This window comes from Lethenteron reissneri, chromosome 55, assembly GCF_015708825.2.
Source record: "Lethenteron reissneri isolate LAM-NWPU_2019-01 chromosome 55, ASM1570882v1, whole genome shotgun sequence".
Classification (NCBI taxonomy): domain Eukaryota; kingdom Metazoa; phylum Chordata; class Hyperoartia; order Petromyzontiformes; family Petromyzontidae; genus Lethenteron; species Lethenteron reissneri.
In genome coordinates this window covers 12,419,235-12,435,481 of record NC_083833.1, presented here as the reverse complement: position 1 = coordinate 12,435,481, position 16,247 = coordinate 12,419,235, and the positions used below count along the sequence as shown (strand labels likewise).

General features: G+C 48.5%; 1 protein-coding gene across 1 annotated transcript in view; it reads right to left on the bottom strand.

The window, feature by feature from the left end:
* Nucleotides 1-163: 163 nt before the first annotated feature.
* The window catches only part of LOC133356631 (keratocan-like), a 29,914-nt gene continuing 13,830 nt past the window's right edge, over nucleotides 164-16,247 (bottom strand). Inside the window, exons 2-3 of the mRNA XM_061574252.1 lie at nucleotides 5,691-6,745; nucleotides 164-3,082 (exon numbers count right to left, since the gene is read on the bottom strand). Of these exons, the coding sequence (XP_061430236.1) occupies nucleotides 2,925-3,082; nucleotides 5,691-6,738 (1,206 nt within the window). The 5' untranslated portion in view covers nucleotides 6,739-6,745 and the 3' untranslated portion in view covers nucleotides 164-2,924. The remainder of the gene's footprint in view (nucleotides 3,083-5,690; nucleotides 6,746-16,247) is intronic.

Sequence of the window (16,247 nt, the reverse complement as noted above, 5' to 3'; positions counted from 1 at the left end):
AGCCGGCTCAGGCCCACCGCGTGCCCACGACGCCTCGTGCAGAAACTCTTCCCCGCCGCACGAGGGGTAGACGCCAGTCGTCGTCAATCGCCAGGCCCCCGGCGGCGTGACCAAAACGTCGGGCACGTGCCGTCGCTCGCGTGCAAAGGACAGCGCGGGGTCGTTGATTTCCGATACGTTTTATTTTGTAAAGCACCATACGAGAGGGTGGCCTGGGCGTGCCCAAACCGACGCGGCGACAGCTCTTTACCTAAACCAGGGGTGGGGCTTGAGGGGCCCTTTCCTGCAAACCGCTTCGTGGTGGCTGCGCAAGCGTGGACGTCTGGCCATGGCTCAAGTGTCGCCCGGCCTCCGTGCCTCTTGCCCGTTGGCCAGACGGTCACAGGGTGAAGCGTGCGCGTCCACCCCCGAGGAGTTGCGAGGAGGAGGAGGCCCCTTGCAGTGATGGGCGACGTGGCCGGGCACGACACCAGAATTTGAGGTGGAAATTATTCCCCCTCTCGATCCCGGTGAGCGCGGAAAAGTTGCGACTTGCGGCGATAGATAAATATCAAAGTGGTGGGCCCTTCAGCGGCTGTGGAACATGTGGAAGTCACGGGTCGTGTGAGGTGACGTCACGGGTCGTGTGAGGTGACGTCACGGGTCGTGTGAGGTGACGTCACGGGTCGTGTGAGGTGACGTCACGGGTCGTGTGAGGTGACGTCACGGGTCGTGTGAGGTGACGTCACGGGTCGTGTGAGGTGACGTCACGGGTCGTGTGAGGTGACGTCACGGTTTGGCTTCCCCCACCCCTGCGCTAAAACTTAGTAAACAAATAATCAAGCACCGAGATAAACGAGCGCACCGACGAAGACGACGCCTCGCACGCTCATGCGGCGGGCCTGGGGGGGGGAGGTTATGCGAGAGAGAGATATGCAGAGATATAAATTGATAGAGATACAGAGATGGACAAAGAGAGATCGAGGAGAGCCATCCTCACCCGCGTGGCGTGTAAACGTCGTCGCCACGTGTGCGTAGGAAAGCCGTTACACACATTTAAACAAAGTTCAAATCAATTCAACGGAGAGGTGGTAACACACGGGACCGTGGGCGTGCGTAACGAGTAGTGGTTTGGGTTATGGTCGGGACGAAGGGTGGAGTGGTTGCAATGGCGATGGGACGAGCAGGAGGATGAGAATGATTCTGGTGACATTCAAATTTGGATTCGAACCGTTGAAGAGTTTTTAAGAGGCGACCTGAGGTCAGGACAGTCGACACAGGGACAGGCGAGACAGCGAGATGATGATGGTGGTGGTGGTGGTGATTACGGTAATGATGATGTTGACGACTGTGATGATGTTGACCTTGTGATTATTGGCAGTGGTGCACAAGGACAGCCAACAACGACTCGGCGCGTTCCGTGTCAACACCACCACCGCCGTGTGCGTGTGGGGGTCTTCAGGAGGGGAAATATATAATGGGCAACGTTTCGGGCAGTGGCCCATTATAGCGCATCGGCCACGGTTACAATCATGATGATCGCCACGGTTACAATCATGATCGCAATGATTACAATCATGATCGCCATGATTACAATCATGATGATAGCCATGATTACAATCATGATATGATGATCGCCATGATTACAATCATGATGATCGCCATGATTACAATCATGATCGCCACGTTTACAATCATGATCGCCATGATTACAATCATGATGATCGCCATGTTTATAATCATGATCGCCATGATCATCCGTCATGATTTACATAATCTCCATCGTATTACACTATCACCATTATGAACATTGTCATGATATCACCACATCTGGGTCGCCAGTATCTCAATCATCGTGAGATTAACAACCATCGCTTTCGTCATTAGACCCCGTGCGTGCGTCGTCTTAAATGGGGGGAAATAGAATAGACGACGTTTCGAGCAGCAGCCCTTCATAGCACATACACTTTTAGCATGAATGAGTGTATTTGGTTTTAATAGGTTTCTGATTATTCAAGGTGTTTGCTACTCAATAGCCACTCTATTTGCGTAACTATGACTCTATTTTATGCCTCTAACTATTCCTATTATTGCTATCATTATAACGATTACTCTAACTATTACTCTATTCGCGTAACTCTTCCTATGTCCAATTTACAAACCGCTCATCGTCAGTAAAGACGTCTCGAATATGATTGTTATCAGCCCTGCCCCCCACCACCTCCGCGTGGTGTAAACAAGTCTCCAACTCATCCACTCTATCCACGCGCTGTGAAGAAGGGGCGGGGGGGCCCATTGCCCGAAACGTTGCCCATTATATTTCTACATTTTGTTCTCTCAATGCCACACGCGCAGACGGTGTTGGCCACAGACGCACGTATGTTGATGTACGTTGAACTTCTTTGCCACCGTACATAGCCGACCGTGCTAATCGGAGGTGTGGGATTTTTCTTTTGTGGGGGGGGGGGGGGGTCTCACGCCGAGACGTGGAGAACCACAGCATGGAAGGGGGGAGGCCAAAGCAGCTGCTGGGCTGCACCTCTTACCCCTCTGTAAGCCGAACAACTCATACGGAGGCGATGGGGGGGAGCCAATTGAGGAGAAACGAGAGGCGTTAGTTTTGCGATACCTCCCCGTGATGTTGGTGGTGGTGGTGATGAAGAAGGAGAAGACGACGACCTCGTGGTGATGGTGGTGACGAACTCTCAGAGTGATGGTGGCCTGGTGATGATGATGATCAATAACCTCGTGACAAGCTGTCCTCTTTAAATCACTCAGATTATATCGGTGGTCATCTCGCTATAACCATTGCGACGATCATGATGATGATCTTGATTCGTGATGATGATATGGGTGATCATCATTATGTTCACGATGATGAGGATGACGACGACCTTGATTTGTGATGACGATATTAATGGTGGCGGTGAGCTCGCGTCACCTCGTCAGATCATGAAGGCGTGGAGGAGCGGGAAGCAGATGATGATCTCGGTGGTGCTCAGGGCCCTCAGCTCGTTGTCGTCGAGGCGCAGGTAGCGGAGGCGCGCGGGCCCCGCCGCCGGGATCGGGTTGCGAACGTCACACACCTCGGACACGTTCCACGCTGCGGGCGGCCATGGCACGCGGGCATCACGCGGTGGGCACAGACCACAAACACCCAACCACCACAAACATAAACCACAAATCCATAATAGAGGTTGTTTGGGTTAGATCGCATAAATATATAAATGTGTCGTTAAAACCCGCCACCACCCAAAACAGCCAACTAGTAAGGGTTGTCACGTAAACAGAACATGCCAATTCGTCACTAGTACAGCACGCCGGTGTATTGGAGAGCCAAGCCACAACATTTACAATCTGAGTACGACGTTTCGCCAGTAATTACAACTAGCTTCAACAGGCGACAGCCAGATTTGTGGAGAAGTCCACCTGTGTCGTTCCTTATATAAAGGTGTAGAGGTGGTGACCGCGCTTCTGCGCTCTTGAGAAAAGTGGGGGAGAGGCGATTAATGAGTCAACGTCCATTAAGCATACGCATTTTGCGAGCCCTTTGAACTTATCCTTCCTGTTCATTGTGTGTATTAAAATATTTCTACCAACGATAATCCCTATTGAAGTATGGTGGCCTGTATAGGCATCCATTTAAATAATGTATTATTTGATTATTCGCTTCCACGCAGCACTCAGTCGGTAGCTATCTGAACGGTTAAATTATTTTTCTTTATTTAAATTTCGATAGATTATCTAATTAGTCTTGGCCAGTAGTAGCTAGTTTTGCACAAAACTTCAACATAAAAATCAAACCTTGTTGGCACGCGTGTTCTGCTACTGCTGACAGTTGTATTCGGGAGAATTTAAGATTTCTCTGATGTTCTTTTAGTCTCGTGCTGATCATTCGTCCTGTTTGCCCAACATAACATTTGCCACAAGTGCAGTTAATCCTGTAGACACCTTCTGTTGATAGTTTCGGTAATGCATATTTTTTAATACACACAATGGACGTGGAAGGACAAGATCAAAGGGCTCGCATAATGCGCATGCATAATGTAGGGTTGACTCATTAATCGCCTCCCCCCCCCCCCACTTTTCGCAAGAGCGCAGAAGTGGGGTCACCACATCTACACCTTTATATAAGGAACGAAACAGGTGGACTTCTCCACAAATCTGGCTGTCGCCTGATGAAGCTAGTTGTAATTACTGGCGAAACGTCGTACTCAGATTGTAAATGTTGTGGCTTGGCTAGTGACGAATTGGCACGTTCTGTTTACGTGACAACCCTTACTAGTTGGCTGTGTCGGGTGGTGGTGGGTTTTAACGACACATTTATATATTTACACGATCTAACCCAAAAAACGTCTTATCTAACCCCAAAAAACCTCTTATGGATGATATTGGTCGCGAAAGCCTACGTGCTAAAATAAACCACAAACACGGAACGCAAAAGTCAACCCGACCGCGACCGGTAGCCTCCCAATAGGACGCAGGGGGCGAGGGGCTGTGGGTGACAGGGGCCGCCCCATTGGCAGGGCTGCAGGAACATCGCACCGCGTGCCACAGCCACCAAACGGCTTCAAACTAAGCCAGAAGTTTTTGCTCTTGACGCCGTGACCTCGAAGCGCGAGCCCCCCCCCCCCCCCCCCCACGTAATGCACGGGGCCCGGGGCGATCGCCCTGATTCGCCGCGTGCTCTAGGGACGGCTCTGTCGAGCAGCACTGATCGAGGCCGGGGCCGCCACCACGACCGGTCGCCTTTGTCTCCCCCGCCCCAGTGCTGATGTTTACCCACCGCATCAAACACTACTCATGGAAGGGGCGAGTTTTGACGATTCGGGATTTATCGTCACAGATGGATGTTAGCCATGGGCGGGTAATCGAACCGGGTGACCACCGCGCCATCGCTCCTCACAGGTCCACAGTGTATAGCACAGGTCACGCCGCACCGCAGCACGGGTTACACCACACCGCGGGATAAGTCACACCACAGCATGGGTTACACCACACCACACCATCATTCACATCGCATCCAACGTTAACACCATATCTTCCACCAACACCTCCATCATGACCATCACCACATGGGCATCCACCAATTCTACCATCTGTTAATGCTGCACCACTACCACCACCATCTGCTCCTCCATCCCCATTACCATATTTCAATACCATCCCCACCTCCTCAGTCACCACCTTCCTCTCTACATCCCAAATTCACCACCTGCACCATTACCACCACCATCACTACCTGCAAATACAAAGATCCCCCCGTATAGCCTTAACAGATTGTTGGGGCAAGTTCTGTTTGTGAACACCTATAGAGGCCGGCACGGCACACGAGGGGGTGGGTGGCCATCACTACGCACGGCCGCCTTTGTCTCCTCAGTGGCGATGTTTACCGTACCAGGTACTCGTTTGAGGCTGAGTCAACCTAGGGGAGGCCCAGGACCGATGCAGATATTCATCACCGATGCTAGTCGTGAGCGGGAATCGAACTCAGGTCGCCGGGTTCAAAGTGCAGTGAGCTAACCACTGCGCTGTCTCCCCACATCTACTCATCCACCACCACCACTATCTTAACCACCAATCCTTAAAATGTTTTATCAACCATCAATTCCAATACTATCGCCACCTGCTCATTCACCGTCTTCGCCTGCACATCCCTAATCCACAACCACCACCTTCCATCTCTGTCATCCACCACCTGCCCAGCGCACCTTTGATGTGGTTGTGGTCGAGGTGGAGGTGCTCGAGGCGCGGGGTGAAGAGGGGCACGCGCGTCAGCCCGTTGTGTCCCAGCGAGAGCTCGAGCAGCGTGGAGATGTTGAAGATGCTCCTAGGCAGGCCCGAGTCGGTGAGCTTGTTAAAGGTGAGGCGGATGGAGAAGATGTGATCGAGTGTGTCGAAGTAGCTCTCGGGGATCTCGGCGATGGAGTTCCTTTCCAGGAAGAGCTGGTAGAGTCCCCGGGGCAGCTGCGGTGGCATCTTGGTGATCTTGTTCTTGTAGAGGTTCAGCTGGATGAGACCCTTCAGGCCGCGGAAGATCTCGCCCGAGAGGGCGCCGTCCTGGATCTGGTTGGAGCTCAGGTCGAGAAGGAGGAGGTTCGGGAGCTTGTTGAAGGCGGCACCCGGCAGCCGCGCGATGCGGTTGTGCGCAAGCTTTAGCTGCTGCAGGCTGCTGGGGAGCGGGAAGGGCAGCTCCTTCAGGTCGTTGTGTTCCATGTAGAGGTGCAGCAGGTTCTTCATCTTGGAGAAGACGTTCTTGGCCACCTTGTTGCTGGCGATCTTGTTGCGGTTCAGGTTGAGCCACCGCAGTTCGCTGGCGTTCTGGAAAGGCTCGAGGGGTACCGCCGAGATGCGGTTGTGCTGCAGGTAGAGGTGCTGCGTGCGGTTCGGGAGGCCGGGCACGGCGCTCAGCCTCCGGCTCTCGCAGTTCAGTGCCGTCGAGAAGTCTGGCGAGCAGAAACACTCGCGGGGGCAGTCCGAGTAGAACTGCGGCCCAAAGTAGAGCAGAGGGCCCGCTCCCACGTCCTCCTCCTCCTCTGCTTGCTGCTGCTGCTTCTGCTGCTGTTCTTGCTGCTGCTTCTGCTGCTGCTGCTTCTGCTGCTGTTGTTTCTGCTGCTGCTGTTGGGCTTTCTTGGCGGGACCGGTCCGCGGGCGAGGGGTCCGCTGAGCCCCGCACAGCAGAGACAGGAGGAGCACCAAAAGCAGCAGGAGGAGCAGTGGCAGCAGACGTGGCGTGCGATGGTGGTGGCCGGGATTCATGGTGGCTCTGTGTGTGGGGGGAGTGTGAGCCACGGGGGGGGGGGGGGGTGAGACACGGGGGGGGGGTACATCAGGTATCACATCCGCAAGGCGTCATTTCAGTCACTCAACCCATGGCACCGCCTGGGTCTGTTGCATGACCTGCCAGCAGCGAGGCTTCAACACTTCACATGGCTTAGAAGTGCACCTAGCCTGGCATAGGCACATTGATGACATCACCATCACTTAGTGGCGAATGTCGCCTGTTGGTATTGAGGGAGTAAGGGGGGAGTGGTGAGGTAGCGGTTAGCGCGCTGGTTTTACACGTTCTGCAGATGTAGATGCCACTGGTTCTTCATGTTTTGTAGATGTAGATGGCATTGGTTCTTCACGCTCTGCAGATGTAGATGCCACTGGTTATTCATGTTCTGCAAATGTAGATGCCACTGTTCTTCACGTTCTGCAGATGTAGATGCCACTGGTTCTTCACGTTCTGTAGATGTAGATGCCACTGGTTCTTCGTGTTCTGCAGATGTAGATGCCACTGGTTCTTCATGTTCTGCAGACGTAAATGCCACTGGTTCTTCACGTTCTGCAGATGTAGATGCCACTGGTTCTTCATGTTCTGCAGATGTAGATGCCACTGGTTCTTCATGTTCTGCATATCTAGATGCTACTGGTTCTTCACGTTCTGCAGATATAGATGCCACTAGTTCTTCACGTTATGTAGATGCCACTGGTTCTTAATGTTTTGCAGATGTAGATGCCACTGGTTCTTTATGTTCTGCAGATGTACATGCCACTGGTTCTTCATGTTCTGCAGATGCAGATGCCACTGGTTCTGCACGTTTTGCAGATGTAGATGCCGTTGGTTCTTCACGTTCTGCAGATCTAGATGCCACTGGTTATTCACGTTCTGCAGATGTAGATGCCACTAGTTCTTTACGGTCTGTAGATGTAGATGCCACTGGTTCTTCACGTTCTGCAGATGTAGAGGCCACTGGTTCTTCACGCTCTGCAGATATAGATGCCACTAGTTCTTCACGTTATGTAGATGTAGATGCCACTGGTTCTTCACGCTCTGCAGATGTAGATGCTACTAGTTCTTCACGTTCTGTAGATGTAGATGCCACTGGTTCTTCATGTTCTGCAGATGTAGATGCCACTGGTTCTTCATGTTCTGCAGATGTAGATGCCACTGGTTCTTCATGTTCTGCAGATGTACATGCCACTGGTTCTTCATGTTCTGCAGATGTAGATGCCACTGGTTCTTCACGCTCTGCATATCTAGATGCCACTGGTTCTTCATGTTCTGCATATGTAGATGCTACTGGTTCTTCACGTTCTGCAGATGCAGATGCCACTGGTTCTTCACATTCTGCAGATGTAAATGACACTGGTTCTTCATGTTCTGCAGATGTAAATGCCACTGGTTCTGCACGTTCTGCAGATGTAGATGCCACTGGTTACTCACGTTCTGCAGATGTAGATGCCACTAGTTCTTTACGGTCTGTAGATGTAGATGCAACTGGTTCTTCATCTTCTGCAGACGTAGATGCCACTGGTTTTTCACGTTCTGCAGATGTAGATGCCACTGGTTCTTCACGTTCTGCAGATATAGATGCCACTAGTTCTTCACGTTCTGTAGATGTAGATGCCACTGGTTCTTCATGTTCTTCAGATGTAGATGCTACTAGTTCTTCACGTTCTGTAGATGTAGATGCCACTGGTTCTTCATGTTCTGCAGACGTAAATGCCACTGGTTCTTCACGTTCTGCAGATGTAGATGCCACTGGTTCTTCATGTTCTGCAGATGTAGATGCCACTGGTTCTTCATGTTCTGCATATCTAGATGCTACTGGTTCTTCACGTTCTGCAGATATAGATGCCACTAGTTCTTCACGTTATGTAGATGCCACTGGTTCTTAATGTTTTGCAGATGTAGATGCCACTGGTTCTTCATGTTCTGCAGATGTACATGCCACTGGTTCTTCATGTTCTGCAGATGCAGATGCCACTGGTTCTGCACGTTTTGCAGATGTAGATGCCTTTGGTTCTTCACGTTCTGCAGATCTAGATGCCACTGGTTATTCACGTTCTGCAGATGTAGATGCCACTCGTTCTTTACGGTCTGTAGATGTAGATGCCACTGGTTCTTCACGTTCTGCAGATGTAGAGGCCACTGGTTCTTCACGCTCTGCAGATATAGATGCCACTAGTTCTTCACGTTATGTAGATGTAGATGCCACTGGTTCTTCACGCTCTGCAGATGTAGATGCTACTAGTTCTTCACGTTCTGTAGATGTAGATGCCACTGGTTCTTCATGTTCTGCAGATGTAGATGCCACTGGTTCTTCATGTTCTGCAGATGTAGATGCCACTGGTTCTTCATGTTCTGCAGATGTACATGCCACTGGTTCTTCATGTTCTGCAGATGTAGATGCCACTGGTTCTTCACGCTCTGCATATCTAGATGCCACTGGTTCTTCATGTTCTGCATATGTATATGCTACTGGTTCTTCACGTTCTGCAGATGCAGATGCCACTGGTTCTTCACATTCTGCAGATGTAAATGACACTGGTTCTTCATGTTCTGCAGATGTAAATGCCACTGGTTCTGCACGTTCTGCAGATGTAGATGCCTTTGGTTTTTCACGTTCTGCAGATGTAGATGCCACTGGTTACTCACGTTCTGCAGATGTAGATGCCACTAGTTCTTTACGGTCTGTAGATGTAGATGCAACTGGTTCTTCATCTTCTGCAGACGTAGATGCCACTGGTTCTTCACGTTCTGCAGATGTAGATGCCACTGGTTCTTCACGTTCTGCAGATATAGATGCCACTAGTTCTTCACGTTATGTAGATGTAGATGCCACTGGTTCTTCATGTTCTGCAGATGTAGATGCTACTAGTTATTCACGTTCTGTAGATGTAGATGCCACTGGTTCTTCATGTTCTGCAGATGTAGATGCCACTGGTTCTTCATGTTCTGCAGATGTAGATGCCACTGGTTCTTCATGTTCTGCAGATGTACATGCCACTGGTTCTTCATGTTCTGCAGATGTAGATGCCACTGGTTCTTCTCGTTCTGCATATGTAGATGCCACTGGTTCTTCGTGTTCTGCATATGTAGATGCTACTGGTTCTTCACGTTCTGCAGATGCAGATGACACTGGTTCTTCATGTTCTGCATATGTAGATGCTACTGGTTCTTCACGTTCTGCAGATATAGATGCCATTAGTTCTTCACATTATGTAGATGCCACTGGTTCTTCATGTTCTGCAGATGTAGATGCTACTAGTTCTTCACGTTTTGTAGATGTAGATGCCACTGGTTCTTCATGTTCTGCAGATGTAGATGCCACTGGTTCTTCATGTTCTGCAGATGTAGATGCCACTGGTTCTTCATGTTCTGCAGATGTACATGCCACTGGTTCTTCATGTTCTGCAGATGTAGATGCCACTGGTTCTTCGCGTTCTGCATATGTAGATGCCACTGGTTCTTCGTGTTCTGCATATGTAGATGCTACTGGTTCTTCACGTTCTGCAGATGCAGATGCCACTGGTTCTTCATGTTCTGCATATGTAGATGCCACTGGTTCTTCATGTTCTGCAGATGTAGATGCCACTGGTTCTTCATGTTCTGCAGATGCAGATGCCACTGGTTCTTCATGTTCTGCAGATGTACATGCCACTGGTTCTTCATGTTCTGCAGATGTAGATGCCACTGGTTCTTCACGTTCTGCATATGTAGATGCCACTGGTTCTTCATGTTCTGCATATGTAGATGCTACTGTTTCTTCACGTTCTGCAGATGCAGATGCCACTGGTTCTTCACGTTCTGCAGATGTAGATGACACTGGTTCTTCATGTTCTGCAGATGTAAATGCCACTGGTTCTGCACGTTCTGCAGATGTAGATGCCACTGGTTCTTCATGTTCTGCAGATGTAGATGCCACTGGTTCTTCATCTTCTGCAGACGTAGATGCCACTGGTTCTTCACGTTCTGCAGATGTAGATGCCACTGGTTCTTCACGTTCTGCAGATATAGATGCCACTAGTTCTTCACGTTATGTAGATGTAGATGCCACTGGTTCTTCATGTTCTGCAGATGTAGATGCTACTAGTTCTTCACGTTCTATAGATGTAGATGCCACTGGTTTTTCATGTTCTGCAGATGTAGATGCCACTGGTTCTTCATGTTCTGCAGATGTACATGCCACTGGTTCTTCATGTTCTGCAGATGCAGATGCCACTGGTTCTTCGCGTTCTGCATATGTAGATGCCACTGGTTCTTCGTGTTCTGCATATGTAGATGCTACTGGTTCTTCACGTTCTGCAGATGCAGATGCCACTGGTTCTTCATGTTCTGCATATGTAGATGCCACTGGTTCTTCATGTTCTGCAGATGTAGATGCCACTGGTTCTTCATGTTCTGCAGATGCAGATGCCACTGGTTCTTCATGTTCTGCAGATGTACATGCCACTGGTTCTTCATGTTCTGCAGATGTAGATGCCACTGGTTCTTCACGTTTTGCATATGTAGATGCCACTGGTTCTTCATGTTCTGCATATGTAGATGCTACTGGTTCTTCACGTTCTGCAGATGCAGATGCCACTGGTTCTTCACGTTCTGCAGATGTAGATGACACTGGTTCTTCATGTTCTGCAGATGTAAATGCCACTGGTTCTGCACGTTCTGCAGATGTAGATGCCTTTGGTTCTTCACGTTCTGCATATGTAGATGCCACTGGTTACTCACGTTCTGCAGATGTAGATGCCACTAGTTCTTTACGGTCTGTAGATGTAGTTGCCACTGGTTCTTCACGTTCTGCAGATGTAGATGCCACTGGTTCTTCATGTTCTGCAGATGTAGATGCCACTGGTTCTTCATCTTCTGCAGACGTAGATGCCACTGGTTCTTCACGTTCTGCAGATGTAGATGCCACTGGTTCTTCACGTTCTGCAGATGTAGATGCCACTAGTTCTTCACGTTATGTAGATGTAGATGCCACTGGTTCTTCATGTTCACCAGATGTAGATGCTACTAGTTCTTCACGTTCTATAGATGTAGATGCCACTGGTTCTTCATGTTCTGCAGATGTAGATGCCACTGGTTCTTCATGTTCTGCAGATGTACATGCCACTGGTTCTTCATGTTCTGCAGATGTAGATGCCACTGGTTCTTCGCGTTCTGCATATGTAGATGCCACTGGTTCTTCATGTTCTGCATATGTAGATGCTATTGGTTCTTCACGTTCTGCAGATGCAGATGCCACTGGTTCTTCATGTTCTGCATATGTAGATGCTACTGGTTCTTCACGTTCTGCAGATGCAGATGCTACTGGTTCTTCACGTTCTGCAGATGTAGAGGCCACTGGTTCTTCATGTTCTGCAGATGTAAATGCTACTGGTTCTTCACGTTCTGCATATGTAGATGCTACTGGTTCTTCACGTTCTGCAGATGCAGATGCCACTGGTTCTTCACGTTCTGCAGATGTAGATGACACTGGTTCTTCATGTTCTGCAGATGTAAATGCCACTGGTTCTGCACGTTCTGCAGATGTAGATGCCACTGGTTCTTCATGTTCTGCAGATGTAGATGCCACTGGTTCTTCATCTTCTGCAGACGTAGATGCCACTGGTTCTTCACGTTCTGCAGATATAGATGCCACTAGTTCTTCACGTTATGTAGATGTAGATGCCACTGGTTCTTCATGTTCTGCAGATGTAGATGCTACTAGTTCTTCACGTTCTATAGATGTAGATGCCACTGGTTTTTCATGTTCTGCAGATGTAGATGCCACTGGTTCTTCATGTTCTGCAGATGTACATGCCACTGGTTCTTCATGTTCTGCAGATGCAGATGCCACTGGTTCTTCCCGTTCTGCATATGTAGATGCCACTGGTTCTTCGTGTTCTGCATATGTAGATGCTACTGGTTCTTCACGTTCTGCAGATGCAGATGCCACTGGTTCTTCATGTTCTGCATATGTAGATGCCACTGGTTCTTCATGTTCTGCAGATGTAGATGCCACTGGTTCTTCATGTTCTGCAGATGCAGATGCCACTGGTTCTTCATGTTCTGCAGATGTACATGCCACTGGTTCTTCATGTTCTGCAGATGTAGATGCCACTGGTTCTTCACGTTTTGCATATGTAGATGCCACTGGTTCTTCATGTTCTGCATATGTAGATGCTACTGGTTCTTCACGTTCTGCAGATGCAGATGCCACTGGTTCTTCACGTTCTGCAGATGTAGATGACACTGGTTCTTCATGTTCTGCAGATGTAAATGCCACTGGTTCTGCACGTTCTGCAGATGTAGATGCCTTTGGTTCTTCACGTTCTGCATATGTAGATGCCACTGGTTACTCACGTTCTGCAGATGTAGATGCCACTAGTTCTTTACGGTCTGTAGATGTAGTTGCCACTGGTTCTTCACGTTCTGCAGATGTAGATGCCACTGGTTCTTCATGTTCTGCAGATGTAGATGCCACTGGTTCTTCATCTTCTGCAGACGTAGATGCCACTGGTTCTTCACGTTCTGCAGATGTAGATGCCACTGGTTCTTCACGTTCTGCAGATGTAGATGCCACTAGTTCTTCACGTTATGTAGATGTAGATGCCACTGGTTCTTCATGTTCACCAGATGTAGATGCTACTAGTTCTTCACGTTCTATAGATGTAGATGCCACTGGTTCTTCATGTTCTGCAGATGTAGATGCCACTGGTTCTTCATGTTCTGCAGATGTACATGCCACTGGTTCTTCATGTTCTGCAGATGTAGATGCCACTGGTTCTTCGCGTTCTGCATATGTAGATGCCACTGGTTCTTCATGTTCTGCATATGTAGATGCTATTGGTTCTTCACGTTCTGCAGATGCAGATGCCACTGGTTCTTCATGTTCTGCATATGTAGATGCTACTGGTTCTTCACGTTCTGCAGATGCAGATGCTACTGGTTCTTCACGTTCTGCAGATGTAGATGACACTGGTTCTTCATGTTCTGCAGATGTAAATGCCACTGGTTCTGCACGTTCTGCAGATGTAGATGCCTTTGGTTCTTCACGTTCTGCAGATGTAGATGCCACTGGTTATTCACGTTCTGCAGATGTAGATGCCACTAGTTCTTCACGTTCTGTAGATGTAGATGCCACTGGTTCTTCATGTTCTGCAGATGTAGATGCTACTAATTCTTCACGTTCTGTAGATGTAGATGCCACTCGCTCTTCATGTTTTGCAGATGTAGATGCCACTGGTTCTTCATGTTCTGCAGATGTACATGCCACTGGTTATTAATGTTCTGCAGATGTAGATGCCACTGGTTCTTCATGTTCTGCAGATGTACATGCCACTGGTTCTTAATGTTCTGCAGATGTAGATGCCACTGGTTCTTCACGTTCTGCATATGTAGATTCCACTGGTTCTTCATGTTCTGCATATGTAAATGACACTGGTTCTTCATGTTCTGCAGATGTAAATGCCACTGGTTCTGCACGTTCTGCAGATGTAGATGCCTTTGGTTCTTCACGTTTTTCAGATGTAGATGCCACTGGTTTTTCATGTTCTGCAGATGTACATGCCACTGGTTCTTCATGTTCTGCATATATAGATGCCACTGGTTCTTCATGTTCTGCAGATGTACATGCCACTGGTTCTTCATGTTCTGCAGATGTAGATGCTACTGTTCTTCACGTTCTGCAGATGCAGATGCTACTGGTTCTTCACGTTCTGCAGATGTAGATGACACTGGTTCTTCATGTTCTGCAGATGTAAATGCCACTGGTTCTGCACGTTCTGCAGACGTAGATGCCTTTGGTTCTTCACGTTCTGCAGTTGTAGATGCCACTGGTTATTCACGTTCTGCAGATGTAGATGCCACTAGTTCTTCACGTTCTGTAGATGTAGATGCCACTGGTTCTTCATGTTCTGCAGATGTAGATGCTACTAATTCTTCACGTTCTGTAGATGTAGATGCCACTCGCTCTTCATGTTTTGCAGATGTAGATGCCACTGGTTCTTCATGTTCTGCAGATGTACATGCCACTGGTTATTAATGTTCTGCAGATGTAGATGCCACTGGTTCTTCATGTTCTGCAGATGTACATGCCACTGGTTCTTAATGTTCTGCAGATGTAGATGCCACTGGTTCTTCACGTTCTGCATATGTAGATTCCACTGGTTCTTCATGTTCTGCATATGTAGATGCTACTAGTTCTTCACGTTCTGCAGATGCAGATGCCACTGGTTCTTCACGTTCTGCAGATGTAAATGACACTGGTTCTTCATGTTCTGCAGATGTAAATGCTACTGGTTCTGCACGTTCTACAGATGTAGATGCCTTTGGTTCTTCACGTTTTTCAGATGTAGATGCCACTGGTTTTTCATGTTCTGCAGATGTACATGCCACTGGTTCTTCATGTTCTGCATATATAGATGCCACTGGTTCTTCATGTTCTGCAGATGTACATGCCACTGGTTCTTCATGTTCTGCAGATGTAGATGCTACTGTTCTTCACGTTCTGCAGATGCCACTGGTTCCTCACTTTCTGCAGATGTAGATGCCACTGGTTCTTCACGTTCTGCAGATGTAGATGCCTTTGGTTCTTCACGTTTTGTAGATGTAGATGCCACTGGTTCTTCACGTTCTGCAGATGTAGATGCCATTGGTTCTTCATGTTCTGCAGATGTAGATGCCACTGGTTTTTCACGTTCTGCAGATGTAGATGCCACTGTTTCTTCATGTTCTGCATATATAGATGCCACTGGTTATTCACGTTCTGCAGATATAGATGCCACTAGTTCTTCACGTTCTGTAGATGTAGATGCCACTGGTTCTTCACGTTCTGCAGATGTAGATGCCACTGGTTCTTCATGTTCTGCAGATGTAGATGCCACTGGTTCTTCACGTTCTGCACATGTAGATGCCACTGGTTCTTCACGTTCTGCAGATATAGATGCCACTAGTTTTTCACGTAATGTAGATGTAGATGCCACTGGTTCTTCATGTTCTTCAGATGTAGATGCTACTAGTTCTTCACGTTCTGTAGATGTAGATGCCACTGGTTCTTCATGTTCTGCTAATGTAGATGCCACTGGTTCTTCATGTTCTGCAGATGTACATGCCACTGGTTCTTCATGTTCTGCAGATGTAGATGCCACTGGTTCTTAATGTTCTGCATATGTAGATGCTACTGGTTCTTCACGTTCTGCAGATGCAGATGCCACTGGTTCTTCACGTTCTGCAGATGTAGATGACACTGGTTCTTCATGTTCTGCAGATGTAAATGCTACTGGTTCTGCACGTTCTGCAGATGTAGATGCCTTTGGTTCTTCACGTTTTGCAAATGTAGATGCCACTGGTTCTTCACGTTCTGCAGATGTAGATTCCACTGGTTCTTCATGTTCTGCAGATGTAGATACCACTAGTTTTTCACGTTCTGCAGATGTAGATGCCACTGGTTTTTCACGTTCTGCAGATGTAGATGCCACTGGTTCTTCATGTTCTGCATATGTAGATGACACTG